Source organism: Macrobrachium nipponense, chromosome 40, assembly GCF_015104395.2.
Source record: "Macrobrachium nipponense isolate FS-2020 chromosome 40, ASM1510439v2, whole genome shotgun sequence".
Taxonomy (NCBI): Eukaryota; Metazoa; Arthropoda; class Malacostraca; order Decapoda; family Palaemonidae; genus Macrobrachium; species Macrobrachium nipponense.
In genome coordinates, this window is record NC_061101.1 from 48,173,615 (window position 1) to 48,190,961 (window position 17,347).

The 17,347-nt window shown below is 36.6% G+C and overlaps 1 protein-coding gene across 4 annotated transcripts in view; it reads right to left on the reverse strand.

Annotated features, from left to right (window-relative positions):
• The window catches only part of LOC135212135 (multiple C2 and transmembrane domain-containing protein-like), a 252,696-nt gene that overhangs the window by 194,880 nt on the left and 40,469 nt on the right, over positions 1-17,347 (reverse strand). Inside the window, exons 5-7 of one of the 4 annotated variants that reach the window (XM_064245545.1) lie at positions 14,349-14,548; positions 5,979-6,023; positions 3,299-3,401 (exon numbers count right to left, since the gene is read on the reverse strand). In XM_064245545.1, the coding sequence (XP_064101615.1) occupies positions 3,299-3,401; positions 5,979-6,023; positions 14,349-14,548 (348 nt within the window). Of the gene's footprint in view, positions 1-3,226; positions 3,402-5,978; positions 6,024-14,348; positions 14,549-17,347 lie in introns of all 4 variants that reach the window. The other 3 variants (XM_064245543.1, XM_064245546.1, XM_064245544.1) reach the window with 3 other exon arrangements.

The window sequence follows — 17,347 nt, forward strand, 5'->3', positions numbered from 1 at the left end:
TGGACTATTCTAGTATCCATTCTGGGATCTCATTTCCGGACCTACTCCAGGACTAATTCCATGGCCCATTCCAGGACCTCATTCCAGAGCCCATTCTGGAATCCATTCTAGGTCCCATTACAGGACCCGTTCTGGGATCCCATTCCGGGATCCATTCCAGGATCCATTCTGAGACCTATACCGGGACCCCATTCCAGGTCCCATTCTAGTGCCATTCCAACCCCCATTCCAGGACCCATCCGGGATTGAAGCACCTGCTATCATTCTTTCAGTCTCTCCGACCGCCATGCAAATCTTGCTTTTGTTTCGGAGGCAGACGCAAAAGAAATTCTTTCTCTCAAAAACTCCAGAAAATTGTACCGCCATGATGCTCCAGATGAAAGAGTAATATTTTCAATGGCTCTCATCTGGAATTAGAGTTGGGTATACGATTGGGAACAAGCAGTACTTTATGAAGAGGAAGAAATGGAACATTAGCAAATTTCTCCAGTGTGTCATGAATTCCGCAGGCACAATTACCAAAATACGAGCAGATATATTCCGAGATCTAGTATTTGTGTTTACGATGCATCACAAATGCGAGAATACGTCAGGGCCCTCGATCCAATCATTTTCATTCTAAAATCATCCTGCTAGTTTTCTTCGGGCTTCAACGCAAATACTTCATTTCTAAATGGCCCATTTGCCAAACATATAACTTGTTTTTCCATGAAAACAAACATACTCTGATAAATTCTTCTATAATGATGTTTGAGATGAATCTTGCCACTTAGCAAAATGCCGTGTAAACTCTTAATGAGCTTGACACTAACTTCTTGAAATTTTGCAACTATAGTTGTTGCCAATCAGTAGCAGAGGGACAAATGTCACAAAGTTCAATCTAGATACAGACAAGAAGACGGTTCAAAGTCTGTGTAAATATGTGACACTGGGGCTCTTGTTGATTTACTATACAAGTCCTTCAGTCAAGCCTCTCCTGTCCAAATGTGAGATACTGTGACCCTGTTGGTTTACTTGGCGAGTCCTTCAGCCCTTCTGTATAAATATGTAAATTTGCAAGTCCTTAAGGATTGCCCCTTACGTGATCCTGTTGGTTTACTTTACAAAGAACAATGACAATATTCAAGTGCCCATCTTCCAGACACGGTGGTACTGAAATCTGAATCTCAGATGAAATTATCCTGTTGGTTTTTACAGCAACTCTATAGCATTTACGATAGTATTTTCTTTGAAAATGACTCATGGAATGCGTATATAAAATTTTGACCATATGTCTGGCGCTAGAGGCAGTGAAGCCATCCAGCTCCGAAAAATTAATTATTTGCTACATTAATTCTCCATTCTTGCTACCTAATGGCAGATCGCCTGAGAAAAGTTTACCCATACAAAAAAATATCTTGAAAAAACAGCAAAATTTAAAACCATTAACTGTGCATCCAATTTCATACTGCGGTGACAAGTAAAAACTGACAAAATGTATGTTGATGCTAAATAGAAGACAGAAAATCTAAGAAATACCGTATTATACCTTACTAAATGCTGAGCGACCAAAAAGAGAATCCAAGATGCTATTTCAAAGTCTACTGCGTGCAAGAGATAAACTGTAGCAACAAGAGTAAAGAGAACAGGTTTCAAGTTAAGCCTTAGTTATTTCTAAGTTCTCTAAGTGTGCAGTCCCTTTAACCCTTCGGTTTCTTAATAAGAAGTCTTCACAGAAAATTATAATTTTCCAGATATCTTGACTCAGTAGCCAACTGGTTATAGCCATTCAATTTTTACATCATTTGATAACCAGAAAACTATAATTTTACTGTTATAATGGCTCAGTAGCCAACTTTTTATAACCACTGAATTTTAACATCATTTGACAACCAGAAATTTACAATTTTACAGTTATATTGGCTCAGTAGCCAAATGTTTATAACCAGTGAATTTTAACATCATTTGATTACCAGAAATTATAATTTTACAGTTATATTGGCTCAGTAGCCAAATGTTTATAACCACTGAATTTTAACATAATTTACATCATAACCAACTTAGAAACATTTCTTTTCACCAGACATTTATTAAATCAGCAAAAATAACACTAATGAAGATGCAGTTCAAATCTCTATTAAAAACATCACGAGACACTTATAATTTCTTGGCAGACTGACTAAACAATTCTTAAAACTGCAAATGCAACATGACCAATTCTCTAATTACAAAATAATCTATAGAATATTTTAGAGTCTGAACTTATCATATTTCATTACAGAAGACGTGATCAGTACCTTACCGAAGGGTTAAAAGAGCTTATCAAACTACAACATCCATCGATACATACTGAACTACGAGTTGCTGCTTCTCAGGATTAGAAAACTACGACGATGCAGGAGAGGAACAAAATATATATAAAAAGAGGCCAAGGCAGGTCAACGAGAAGGCAGTCAGGAGCAGGGGGCGACGCCGGAGGAGGTGTCCAGAGGCGTCCTCGAAGACGCCTGACGACTTTGTGAAGAGAGAGAGAGAGAGAGAGAGAGAGAGAGAGAGAGAGAGAGAGAGAGAGAGAGAGAGAGAGAGAGAGAGAGAGAGAGAGAGCATCAGCCATCATTGCTCCTAGGGATAAAGTGAGGCAGTTTGTGGTTGTTTTCTTGCGTAGGAAGTTAATAGGTGTATGAGTGTGTTGTGTGTGATGACGTAGCATCCGTGACGATGAAATCTATATACAGAAGTGGTGTTCGTTGATGTTAACATCATCACTAGAGGAGGAAGGGGGACTCGAAGACGCCTTCACATCATTGCTCCTTGGAATAAGGTGAGAGAGTTTTGGGGGGTTTCTTGCGTAAGACGTTAACTGTGTTAGTGTAGATGTAGCATCGATGATGATGACTTAGATACAGAAATGGTGGTGGAAGAGGAGCTCGAAGGCGCCTTGACTTTGTGAAGAAGGAACCTCAGTCATCATCACTGTTCCTTGGAATGAGGTGAGGGTGTTTTTAAGGATTTTCTTGCGTAAGAAGTTATCTGTATGGGTGTATAAGTAGCATCAGTGATGATGCTTTAGATAACAGAAAGTTCTCGTTGATGTTAACATCATCACCTGAGGAGGAGGAGGAGGAAGTGGAAGTGAAGAAGGAGGAGCTGTAGGTGGTGGTGGTGGTGGTGGTGGATGAGGCCACATTACGATCGCAATCGAGCTAACCATAAACAGAAACGAATCCTGGCGAGGATTGGTCACTACCTGTTCTCCTGAAGGAGGAAGTGTCTCCTGATTGGTAGTGGGAGGAGGAGGAGGATGAGAGGAGGTTCTTACCACACGCATCCCGAGCCACCAGGTCCTCGCCGCGTTTTAGGTGGACGTGAAGCTGGAAGAACGAGTGCTGGCGAAGGGCCCTCTGGCGGGCCACACTGGGGTCCTGTTGCCCAGGGGGGGGGGAAAATAAAAGTGATCAAAAAACTGAAGAGGAGTCCAGGAATATAAACAGAGCACTAAACAAGCGGCCACCATCAGTCAGATTTAATTGTATGTGACAAATTCAATTGCAAATAATATCAACGGAGATGAATTCTGATGCATACGCAACTTAATTTCATACCATGCAACAGTTGGTCTGTCTGTCAGTCAGTTCACAAGCCCGAAGTATTAACATTTACAAAAATGAAGGAGATATGGGACAGACCAATATCAATAGTTTTTAAACGGGAAATTAGTCGTTAAAAATGTTGAATGGGGAACTTAATTCACAGCATTAAAGTGCTCTTCATTTAGTGACCAGATAAAAACAAAAATAAAGAGATTGTACTGGCAAACGTATTGATATGCCACTCTCAAGTACCCAGCATGAACAGTAACCAGCATAATGGATATATGGACTGACAGATACAGCGCAAAAATATCTTTTCCAAAGAAGTAAAGAGACGAAGCGATCAAGCAAGTTTCTGCAAATGAGAGGTGTGTTCTGAAGCCTCCAAAAGGGGAATAACTATCACTCATCAGTCCAGAGCTACTGTGAAATGAAAATGCAATGTAAGGCTTTCTGGTGATCTGTGAGAACTGCAGTGTAAAATTTTATGCAGACATCTAAAAACGGCGTGTATGTGGCAGTTATTCAAAGTTTGTCAAATTTTACATTTCAAAAGTACCTATATGTCAAATGATAGGCTACCTACATCTAAGCCCTTGAACTCGAAACGAAAATATGACTGAAATATAAATTATATATAGTCAGTGAGGAAAAACACTCAAAATTCCACATCATCTGCCACAAAAAATATTCAAAATTCCACATCGTATCTGACAGGGAAAATATGATTAACATCGGTGGTAGGATAGTACTGCACTCAAAATCCACATGCCAATTGCCATTTATCGGATGAGAAGGATATTATCAACTGGTAATGGAACTTGGGGTGATCAGGCCGTGTCTAATGGAAGGATGTGTTACATCATGCCTTAGTTTTTAATAACCACAATCAATTAATAGCACCTAAGAGATACACATTTCAATCTACAGTATAACAAAGGAACTTCCTGGTAATGCAAAAACACGGGATATCGGTTAACTGGTTCAAATACTGTACGAGTCTTCTTTACCATTTGCTAAGACAGAATTATTCCAAAGCCTTTTCATATATTATCGTAAAACGAAAGCCACTGCTATGATGAACACTTAGGGAGATTCAAAGTATTACTTGCAGATGCAAGTTTAGCACTGTTCAACGACAATACCACGACATTTTTCCAACATTTTTGTCAAGTTCTAATCAACGACAAACGAAAGTGAAATTCAAATACAAAATACACGATTACGCCTCGACATTATATTTGGTATAATTGACATTTCTAGTTACAATCCTAACGAATGAGGAGTTCAAAAACCTGCCATCTCATTGTTAGGAAATAAATAATATTAATGCTATTTTACTGCAAAAAAGTAAATTCATTTTATGATGTTTACAAGCAGCTAAAGTTAGACACAAAAATTCTTAGATAAAGACCTCTTCAAGAATTTCATCAAGTTAAAAAGGCAAAAACACCTCCGCTGTTCAATATAAATCTATTTATGTAATACTTACATCACAAAAGCGACCATTCTTAAAACGGTTTAGAAATATATAATACCATCTTCGTTTTCACTAGATGCCCACATATGAATAGAGAGTTGAAAAGGTGCGTCAACATTTTCCAGAATCTTGTTTGTTTCAGTTAAAAAAAAAAGAGAATAGATCGACATCCAGTACTCCCAGAATAACAAACGCTAAAAGGCTCGAGAGAAAAAAAATCTGTTTTTAAGCAAATGGTAATAAAACTCTTTACTAAATATTCCCTCTACAGCAACCTGCTACTGCACTAAAAAAAATTCACCAGCTTTGGACCCTCTTACTCCTCTACGTAACCAAAACAAGGACAAACATAACTAATGTATCGTTAAATAAATATTCTATGGTTATAATATTTATAAACAGTGTATCTGAAGATCTTTTGTGTGCGACAGATGCCCAACAAGGTTTTAAAAGATGAAAAATTTTAATATATTCATAAAATTTCATCCATACAAGTATACTGTATGTGATATAAGAACTGCTTGGTTTCACAAACATAGTCTTTTATTATATCCAATACAGTTACTTCAAAACATGTAACTCATTCTTCAGTGAATTGATATATCTGTATTGTAATGAACAATAGAAATTACAAGTGTTGGCAAAATACTCATGACACAGCTGTCATTATCAGTCATTTCACCGTCATATGCAGATGGATATGACAGATCATGAATGCTAATGCACACTTAAGATCTCCTAAGGGGTGAGAAAAGTCTGACAACCAAAAATAAATAAATAAATAAATAGAAACAATAATTCTCTGTGGAGCTAAGGATATCACAAGAGGGGCAAAACAAAATGACTGGGTTTCGTCAAATGGAAGGGTCAAGTGTACTGAACAATAGTGCACAGTGCCAGTGCCAAGGTCACGGTGCCAATATACTAACCTCCACTGTCCACACTTCTTTACACACGGCTGAGGTGCTTGTCCCCTACAAGATTGACATTGGAGGAAGGAAGAGTGAAGGCATCAAGTAACACAATGTCAAAGAAATAATGTGAATGTTTCACAATGTATCATCTGTTAAAATTAAGGCATGTACCTTTGACCACATCTCTAAAACACGCCACAATTGGAGGCTTTTTTGAATGTATCATCTGTTAAAACCTTGATACGTAGTTTTGACATCTCTAGGATACTCTAGAACAGGAAACTACATAGTTACACCGACTCCAACATGACCGGAAAGTGTAATAAAAGAAGACACAATGTAACTTATAATTAACATAAGAAGACAACACGTAACTTGTGATTACATAACCATATGGGATATTATATTCCTGTTACAAACGATAGCATCATACCCCATTTATTTGCATGCTTGGGACACACCACAGACTGCTATACCAAATCTTTTAAAACTAACGATGTTTAAGAAAAATTAATATTGGCCCCACAAAGTCAAATGAGCCTAATTCAAGTTTAAATAAAGGAAAAATCTGGAAGTCCAACAAATAAGTATATATATATATAGATATATATATATATATATATATATATATATATATATATATATATATGCATATATATGTATATATATATCTATATATATATATATAATATATTATATATACACACACATAAATATATACATGCATATATATATATATATATATATATATATATATATATATATATATATATATATATATGTGAATATTATACAATATTTATATGAATGATACAAAGAGAGCTGCCCGGTAACATCAAATACAGCAGCTTACCTTTCCAGGGCTTTTTCATCTTTAATCATAATCAATACTGACAATACACGTTTTAAGGATTTCTTAACAAGCAACCAGTCGAATAGAATGACTGTGATAGAAAAAAAAATAATCCCTCTGTGAGCTTGAATATCAAGTCAATATGGTGGGCTACTTCCGTACAAATTGGGTTCATATTCTGAATAATAATAATAATAATAATAATAATAATAATAATAATAATAATAATAATAATAATAATAATAATCATAATCATAATAATAATAATAATACAACATATGCTGCTTGGCATATGTTGTATTATTACAATTGCAAACCGGCGAATTTAAACAGGAGTGTACTTCGTTTTCTCATCATATTTGTTGATAATTTGTACCAATAAATGACCTCTCGTGAACAATTTCAATCCAGCCAAGAATTTCTGAAAAGCATTTGTTTAGCCCTGTGGTTCCAAACCCTTTTTTTTTTTTATTACATTACCCGTTACTGACTTCTTCAAGATTGCGTCCCCACATCATCAAACGTAATGAAAGTAGTACAGATTCTATTAATCTATAATGAAATAAACAGGTAATTTTTATTAGAGTAAAATCATGAAGAAGGCTTGATGTTTTTTGTCCAATTTCGAAATTTTAAGATACAAATTATAAATCATACATTGGCCTTCCATTACCCACACAGAGTATCCAAATACCCACTTAGGGTAATTATTCATAGGTGTGGAATAACTGGTTTGGACTATCACACCAAATGTCAGCTGTCATAAAAAAAACAAATATATAAATAAACAGCGCTTACAGCCCAACAGGAAACAAGACTATTAAGCTTCATTACTAAAGTACTTTGTGAGAACCTACACATTTTGGAAGCTGTACTGAAGATCATGTGGCGCCAGTTTTAGTCAACATAAATCAATCAAAGGACTAATTATCGGAGGTCTCGTTTGTGTGAATGGTTATTTCTACGTTAATCTAATTGCAAATGACGAGAATAACTAAAACAACCAAAAACGTATCTGACCCAACAATTCAGATTTAAAAAGTAGTCTCCTTCAGCTCTCCAGTTGTTGTTGTTGTTGTTACGGCAGATAACACTTCTTTCACTCAGGCCCTCACCAAATAATTCACTGAGCACACTTCAGGTTGGTGACTCACATACAATAAACATCGGTTTTCAAATGCAAGCGCGAGGGGTATTTAAAACCTATTGACAAAACGTTCAGTTTCTGTATTATTAGAAAAGGTAACTTGTCCGTAAGGCGGACGGGTAATTCTTTAATATCCATGAACTCTCAACATCTCAAAACACGGGAATCGGCTACAACGAACATTAACACGACAGCAATAATAACAACAGTTGCCATTTTAATGACATGCCTCGGATCACAGTTTACGAGTCGGGAACACATCCGACAGTGACAGGGAACCATTTTAAATGTCACCCAAGATGTCAACAGGTTATGGAAAAGATTAGGCCAGAGGCCAAACGCTGGGATCTATGATGTCATTCGGCGCTGATTGGGAAACTGACACTAAAAAGGCTTGGAAGGTGTAACAGGAGGAAAACCTCAGAGCAGTTGAAACAACTATTACGAGAGGGTTGAGGAAAGTAAGATGGAAGAAAGAATGTGAACGGAGGTGTAGTAAAAGGAATGAAAGAAATTGCAGCTAGGGCCCTAAGGAGGAGACGCTGCAGAAGCCTCAAGTAATGCCTACAGTGCACCTTACAAGTTACGAAAAATAAAAACCACAGCCGAAAGAGCGTGAGGATTTACTTTCGAGATACAATGCAGATTGAAATAACTAAACAACAAACGACGAGTTATCTATTTGGGAAGCTCTTAATAGACACTGATATTTCATCCGGTTTGGGATTCAACAGCTAATGACAAATGATACTATACAGAGGACCTCCTAAACTACTGATATCCACAAAGCTCTCTTAACTTCTCGATTTCTGGATATGCTTGTCACTACAAACGAAGATATTCTTATAATTATTATTATCATTATTATTATTATTATTATGATTATTATTATTATCATTATTATGATTATTATTATTATTATTCAGAAGATGCACCCTATTCATATGGAACAAGCCCATCACAGGGGCCATTGACTTGAAAGTCAAGACGCTTCCAAAGAATAAGGTCTTCATCAGGAAGTATTAGCAGAAAGTAGGGCAATACAGAGAGAAAAGATCACTTATTAAAAAGAAAAAACAAATGACTACGGGCAGTCACCGGGTTACGACGGGTTCGGCTTACAATGTTCCAAGGTTAAGGCGCTTTTCAATTATATTCATCAGAAATCATTTCCAGGGTTACGACACCTACAATGCTCATCTGGCAGAAGAAATATGACACCAAAAATGCAAATTAATCAATATTTTAAGTTTTTTTTGATGCAAAATGCAATAAGAATGCAGTTAACATAGTTTTTAAATGCACCCAAAGAACAATAAAAGTAAGGTTTTCTTAGGATTTTTAGTGATGTTCCGGCTTACGACGATTTTCGGGTTACAAAGCGTCTCAAGAACGGAACCCCATCACCCGGGGATTGCCTGATAAGCTAAAAAGGTTACTAAATTATTAAAATGCAAGGAAAATTGTAAGACAGCAGTAACGTATAGCATCTTCCCTTGAACTTCTGAAGAAGTTCCAATCACACGACATCCTCAGTAGGGAGGCTGTTCCACACTGTGACGAGAATCGAACCTGCATCCGGTATAACAGAACCAAGTCACTTTGACCCACCTTCGTGGTCAGGCGGGTTAATGTAACCTCGTTCTGATGTATAGAATAACGGTTCGAATCCTGCTTTGGATGTTAAGAATTTTTTCATTTTTAGATCCTAAGACTTTGTAGTGACAAGATTTTCCAAAAAGAGTGAAGGAATCTTGGGGTTAAGAGAACGTTCTGGTCCTTAGAATACGCACACACACACACACACTAATATATATATATATATATATATATATAATATATATATATATATATATATATATATATATATATATGAGCCCACCCATAAACACTACAAAATATAGAAAGTAGGTACCATATTTCAGAGACTGCTGTCTCTCTTCAGGTAGGTAATGCATGAGATAAGTTACAGAAAAGGCGGTATTTATACCAAGAGATCAATCCACAGGAAGCCATTTTACTAAGTCACCCCAACTGATAATTCCTCTTAAATCTTCTTAAGCATTGGTTGAAGGAAGATTTTATCGATGATATCTGAACCCCAGGGGCCCTTTGTGATGCTCATTATCTCTTTTTGTTTAATCAAGGCTGAGTTCTCTGAAATATAGTACTTACTTTCTATATTTTGGGCGTTTTTATGGGCTCCTTTTATTAGATGGAATTCTGATGTAACAGGACATTTTTACCGGTCATTTTATATATATATATATATATATATAATATATATAAATGACCTTTATTAAGGGTTAACATACTTCCCATCCCTAGTTTAGGAGTGATGGAAACGAAGATGGGAAGACGAACATGAAATGACTGGGGAAACATGAAGTACGGATAAAATTCCGGAGCTACTACTGCCAGCAACTTCCAAATTTACAAGATCATAGGTTAGGTGAGAAGGGTGAGCCACCATTTCGTCAAAAGTTCTCAAAACGCAAGATCATTATTTAGCATGAAACTTTGACATCAACGGATTATCTTTTAAGACCACACGACATAAGGTGGCATTAAAAACAGTCGGTCATTTACTGCTTTCATTTTGACACCACACCTGACACAAAAGACCACAACACAGTTATACCTACAAAACGTCAAGGTTGATCACTACAACTCCACTACTACTTCGAGAAATCACATCAAATACTGGTATGCAAATGTTTTCAAATAAACACCTTCAATGAAGGAGGCTGGTAATTGTCTGAACACCACATCACCGGCGTCAGAAAGTGACTGTGTCGACGCTTAATCTGTAATGACGAAATGAAATAAAATAGACTGTTTGAATTAGGCCAAAGGCTAAGCGCTGGGACCTACGATGAAAGGATTATTGACAGTAAAAAAGGACTGAAAGGCGTAACAGGAGGAATCAATTGTTAGGAGAGGGTGGAAAAGTTAAGTTTATCTTAGTTTATCCAGACCACTGAGCTGATTAACAGCTCTCCTAGGGCTGGCCCGAAGGATTAGATATTTTGACGTGGCTAGGAACCAATTGGTTACCTAGCAACGGGACCTACAGCTTATTGTGGGATCCGAACCACATTATATCGAGAAATGAATTTCTATCACCAGAAATAAATTCCTCTGATTCCGCGTTGGCCGAGCCGAGAATCGAACTCCGGACCACCGGATTGGTAGCCGAGCGCGAAAACCACTTGTCCAACGAGGAACTTGGGAGAGGGTGGAAAGGAAGATGGAATGGAAGTAAGAGAATGGGAACGGAGGTACAGTAAAAAGGAGTGAAGAGTGTTGCAACTAGGTGCCTAAGGGAGGGACGCTGCAAAGGACTTCAGTGGTGTGTCGTTGCCTCAAATTTATGCCGCCTTTTTGTATTTTTTTTCTCGATAAGGTGAAACTTGCTATGAAAACGGGCAGAAATCAAAATGACATATTGTACGCCAAATCTGTCCTGTGGACTGGAAACACGTTTGGTTCACGAAATCGGTATTTTACGAATTCTACATCTCCTCCGATATCCGATATGCAAGACGGATCAGTAATAAGTACTTTAGAACTGTAACAGGGGACTAGGTGGCAAGTTGTAATCAAACAGCAAGGAAAAGACTGACACAATTTCAATTTATCTTACGGCCAGCGTCAATGACCAATTCATAACCGAAAACCACTTATATAAGAAAATTATCCTCAAAATGACACCTAATCTCAATGGTAGCACAACGAAAATCCTCACGCGTCAATATTCCTGGAGTAAATGTAATGATGCAATAATGAGAATTAAAAAAAAAAACTTAAAGACGTATGATAATTAGAAATTCTGCAGACATAGGAAACCCTCGCAAATTGGGAAGAAGATATTATGCTGAAATAGAACACCTTGCAAAAATCAGAGATTCAATGACTGAGGAGGAAGAAGAGCGACAGACAATGAAGACTGGAGAAAGGAAATATGAAGCGATGAATGATTCATGGGGAATGGAAGCAGAATTAGAATTTCACGAAATACACACACACTCTCTCTCTCTCTCTCACACACATTCACAGATCTAAATGTACAGGGATAATTTAGAAGCAAAATTAGAATTTCACGAAATATACACTCTCTCTCTCTCTCTCTCTCTCTCTCTCTCTCTCTCTCTCTCTCTCTCCACATTCACAGCTCTAAATGTACAGGGATAATTTAGAAGCAAAATCAGAATTTCACGAAATACACCCTCTCTCTCTCTCTCTCTCCTCTCTCTCTCTCTCTCTCTCTCTCTACACACACATTCGCAGATGAAAATGTATTGGGATACTTAAGAGGCGCTGGGTATTGGAATGGTTTGAAACTTGGAGAGAAGAGAGAGAGAGAGAGAGAGAACGAGAGAGGAGAGAGAGAGAGACGAGAGAGAGAGAGAGAGAGACGAGAGAGAGAGAGAGAGAGAGAGAGATATCAAACAAGACGTCATACGCATGAGTATACATACATGAAAGAGTACCGCTCGCAACGCTTGTGGTACATTCGCAAACCTGAGCAACTTCAGGAAAATAAACATGTCCCAGCGCTTGAGGCGAGACCTCAATCAGGTCAACTGGGCCACCAAAAAGTTTTGAAGAAATTTGGCCAAAAGGAGAACATCGATAACATTTCCTTCGTCACTGCTAAAACGCAGACAATCACGGACATCCAAATAAGGACGGTGATGACCTACTACAGACTGCTGTGACCAAGATTATACAATGTAGGCCGAAGGCTAAGCGCTGGTACCTATGAGGTCATTCAGCGCTGAAAGGAAAATTGAGAATAAGAGGTTTAAAAGCTGCAACAGGAGAACCTCAAATCAGCTACACTAGGGAACAATTGCTAGAAGATGGTGAGAGGCAAGGAAGAGAGATAATATGAATGGAGGTACAGTAAAAGGAATGACAGAGGTTACAGCTTGGGGCCAAAGGCACGCTGCAAAGAACCTTTACTGATGCTTACAGTGCACCGCATGAGGTGCACTGATGGCACCATTCTCCCACGGGGCAAGCAATCTTTAGAAGTCGGAAAGTCAGATGAAAGGAATGGAATATAAGAGGAGGTCCAGTAAGGGGAATCAAAGGGGTTGCAGCTAGGGACCTACAGAGCACCACGTGAGGTGCACTGACGACACAAACACCCGCCCCACCACCACCCCTGCGGGGTTACTGTGATCAAGGCCACTGGAAGGAGACGTCTCTTATCTAGGAAACCAGAACATCCAATGGCTGTCATCATCCAACCAATTAGTCAATGACCCACTGTGTGACTTTGCCGTAAAAGGAGGAGGATTAGGAGATCCTATTTCTAGCTACAATAAGTCCTTCCTTCTTATTCAATAGCCATCTCTGCTAAAAACACGGCGTTCTGATAATAATAATAATAATAATATTGCTGCTTCAGCACTATTAATCTTGTGGAGAGTGCTGAAGCAGCAATCATTTTTAACAAAACATGTCTACGAGAGGGTCTCCTTCCGAAATAATAATAATAATAATAATAATCATAATAATAATAATAATAATAATAATATAATAATAAAAATTCTTCCCAGAGCAAACTTGCATCTCTTGCAAAAACACGGCGTACTGACAATAATAATAATAATAATAAAAATAAAAACTCTTCCCAGAGCAACTCACATCTGTTGCCAGTTTGTACATGATAAATACATATTAGTAAATAGATGTGCCTACACACACAATAAGAAAATGATTTAAAATGATCGACATGCCAATTTAAAATTCCAATATACAGATGTAAATAGATTTACACAAACAAAAGCAACATGATTAAAAACGATTAAAATACCAATAGATAGGTTTAAATAGATTTACACATAGAAAAATAGAAATAAAAATTATTCAAATGCCACTACATTGATGCTGGTAGATATAAGAAAAATATAAAAAAAAATTCTTAAAAGGCCAATACATGGATTTTGGTAGATATACGCATACAAACGCCAATAGGCAGATGTAGATAATGATTAAAAATGGTTAAAACCCCAATAGAAGTCGACTTGCACATAGAATATAAAACTTATTCAAATGCCAATAGATAGACGTTGGTAGATATACGCATAAAATAAAGAAATTGATAAAAATGAGATGAAAATCACAATAAGACAGATGTAGGTAGAAATACTCATATAAAATAAAATTATTAAAAAGCCAATATGGATGTAGGTAGATTTACGCATAAAAGAAAATGATATATAAAGATTAAAATCCGAATAGAGGGATGTAGGAAGATATACAAATTACAAAAGTAAAATGATTAAAGATGATTAAACTCCAATAGAGAGATGAAGTAGGCAGATTTACACATCAGAAAGGAAATGATGAAGAAGCCAAAAATCAAACCCACCTGATAATGAGGGGCGTCACTTTCGGACAAGTCGCGGCCGAGGGCGGGACTATAAGAAGACCGCCCATCCTGCTGGCCGTCTTGGAAAGCGCGGGCGGGCGTGGGCGGGGTGAAATTGGATGGAAGAATGCCGCTGGGCAGGCTGGCTTGGTCACCCGAATCTGGGGGCAGTCCTCCCCCCAACCCTCCCCCGCTAGTGTCTGCAATCACGAACGAATTTAAGCTATTATATGATAATATATTAATGGGACAAAATACATCAAATGCTAAAACATCTGGCGTATATGTATAATAATATCTAATAATAATATATATATATATATTATATATAATAATATATAATAATATAAATAAATAATATTATATATTATATATATATATCATAATATATATTATATTATCTATATAATATATATATATATATAATATATATAATATTATTATGATTATATATAAAAATATATATTATATATCTATAAGGCTTATAATATATATAATATAATAATATATTATATATACCACAGCTTTTGTATATACATACGTATATAAAAACAAATGTATATATACATATATATAATATATGTAAGCACACATTATATAATATATATATATATATATATATATATATATATATATATATATATATATATATATAATTATATTTACATATACACTCAAAAACAGAGCTTATGGAATCTACCATCAACACTCATTTTCATCTGAAATCGTTCGAACTGAACTTAACTAAAATAAGAAAAAAAAAATTCCCTTAACTTCCCGTAACCAATGCACCTCTGGAAGATGAATACCTAAGAGTGGTCATCACTCATTAAATACCTATGAAAAAAAAATAAAGCTAAATATATAAACGTGAGCATTTTGTCATCAATTAGTAACGTGCACAGATATCGTTCATGATAGCGTTTTAAATTGTCCACATCTTTTCCTAATTCTGTTGACCGCCATCTCTTCTGCAATAATAAGGCCACTGACTACGCAGTGTAGGTGGCATTTATTGCAATTGCAAAATCATCATTTGGAAGATATTCGACAAATAAAAGCACTGAGATCACCATTCAAAAATAAATAATTTTAAAAGCAATATGAAAAATTGGTTTCGAGAATCAATAAGCTATTTTAATAAAATCAACTGGTTCCAAAATGAAAAAAAAAATTACATTAGCATATAAAACGGATGCTTAAAATAACCTTCAGAAAAATTATTTTAAATAAACGATACATTGCTACAAAACATATGTGTGCTTTCTCAAGCTATGCCCCTTTCTTTCTTTCATCAGACTTATCTTTCATTTCTAATACCGTTTCATAATTTCCTCTCTATTCGTGCCACACTGTCAATCTAACTTTCGGTTTACATATAGTCGAACACAGGGAGTACAATTCCATCTATCAATCCTTTCTTTGATAACAATTACCTCCAAATTCCTTTCCCCAATCCTTTATCTGATAACAATGATCTCCAAATTCCTCTCCTCAATCCTCTCTCTAATAACAATTATCTCCAAATTCCCCTCCCAATTCTTTCTCTGATAATAACAATCTCCAAATTTCTCTCCCCAAGCCTCTCTCTGATAACAATTATCTCCAAATTCTTCTCACCAATCCTCTCTCTGATAAACAATTATTCAAATTTCTCAACTCTCGATAACAATATCTCCAAATTCTCTCTAAGCCTCCTTAATCTCTGATAACAATATCTCCAAATTCTTCTCACCAATCCTCTCTCTGATAACAATTATCTCCAAATTCTTCTCCCCAAGCCTCTCTCTGATAACAATTATCTCCAAATTCTTCTCCCCAAGCCTCTCTCTGATAACAATTATCTCCAAATTCTTCTCCCCAAGCCCCTCTCTGATAACAACTATCTCCAAATTCTTCTCCCCAAGCCTCTCTCTGATAACAATTATCTCCAAATTCTTCTCACCAATCCTCTCTGATAACAATTATCTCCAAATTCTTCTCCCCAATCCTCTCTCTGAGAGCAATCATCTCCAAATTCCTCTCTCTGATAACAACAATCTCCATAAAATGTTTTAAAATTCAAACTGCTTTTTCCAAATCTCCCGTTAAAATGATTATGGCTCTGACTTGACACTTCCCATCACCCACTAATATTCTCACCTTTTCAGATATAGACGACTTACAAAGCATGCCACACATTCCAACAGCATTTGATATGTTTTTCAGCGAGTTAAAATAGTAAGAATAGTAAAACAAAGCTTAGAACAAAGGTAGAATAAAGAATATCCAAACAATTCAAATTGTTAGGTGTAGAGTTAGCTACGCAACGTCGATCATGGGATGGAAGATCTCACGTTTTGCTGGATTCTGTCCTTGTCCTAAGAGACTACGTAACTTATTCACCTGTTCTGAATTTATTGTGGCTACCAACCACTTCATTTTCTACTTAGAAAGAGTGAACATCTGCTACATAAGTTCCATAGCCAGAATACTGAGCTATCTTACTAAGTGTCAACACAGTCTGGCCTTCATTAGTGATTATCCATAAATGCACCAACGAGGCTTGACTATTGCATAACTACTGGGCCACAAACTGTGTAAAACTTCTGTACTACCGGGCATACATTGCTTGAACCCAGGTTTGCTCAAATTCTCGTCAGTGCTACGAAATATCTCACAAGTTTCAATCTGTGTCTTTCCTCCTGAACAATCAGAAGAGCTCACTCAGCTAAAATACGAAACTGTTTGAGCTGGGTAGCAAATTCCTGAGATGTATGGTAGCATTGCACTAGCCACCGTTTTTTTTTCCACGTCCTTAGGTTAGGTTAGGTCAGGTTAGGTTGAGTTAGATTAGGTGACATTAGTCTCTCAGTAGTAATTTGAGTGTGGGAAACATAACGAGATTATTTTCATGAAAATTCTAGGTTAGTTTTTGAGTTTTATGGCGTCACACTTTTTGCAAGGAAAGGTCCCAGTACTCGTTTACTTCAATGTAACTTCAAATTCCTATTCTACTG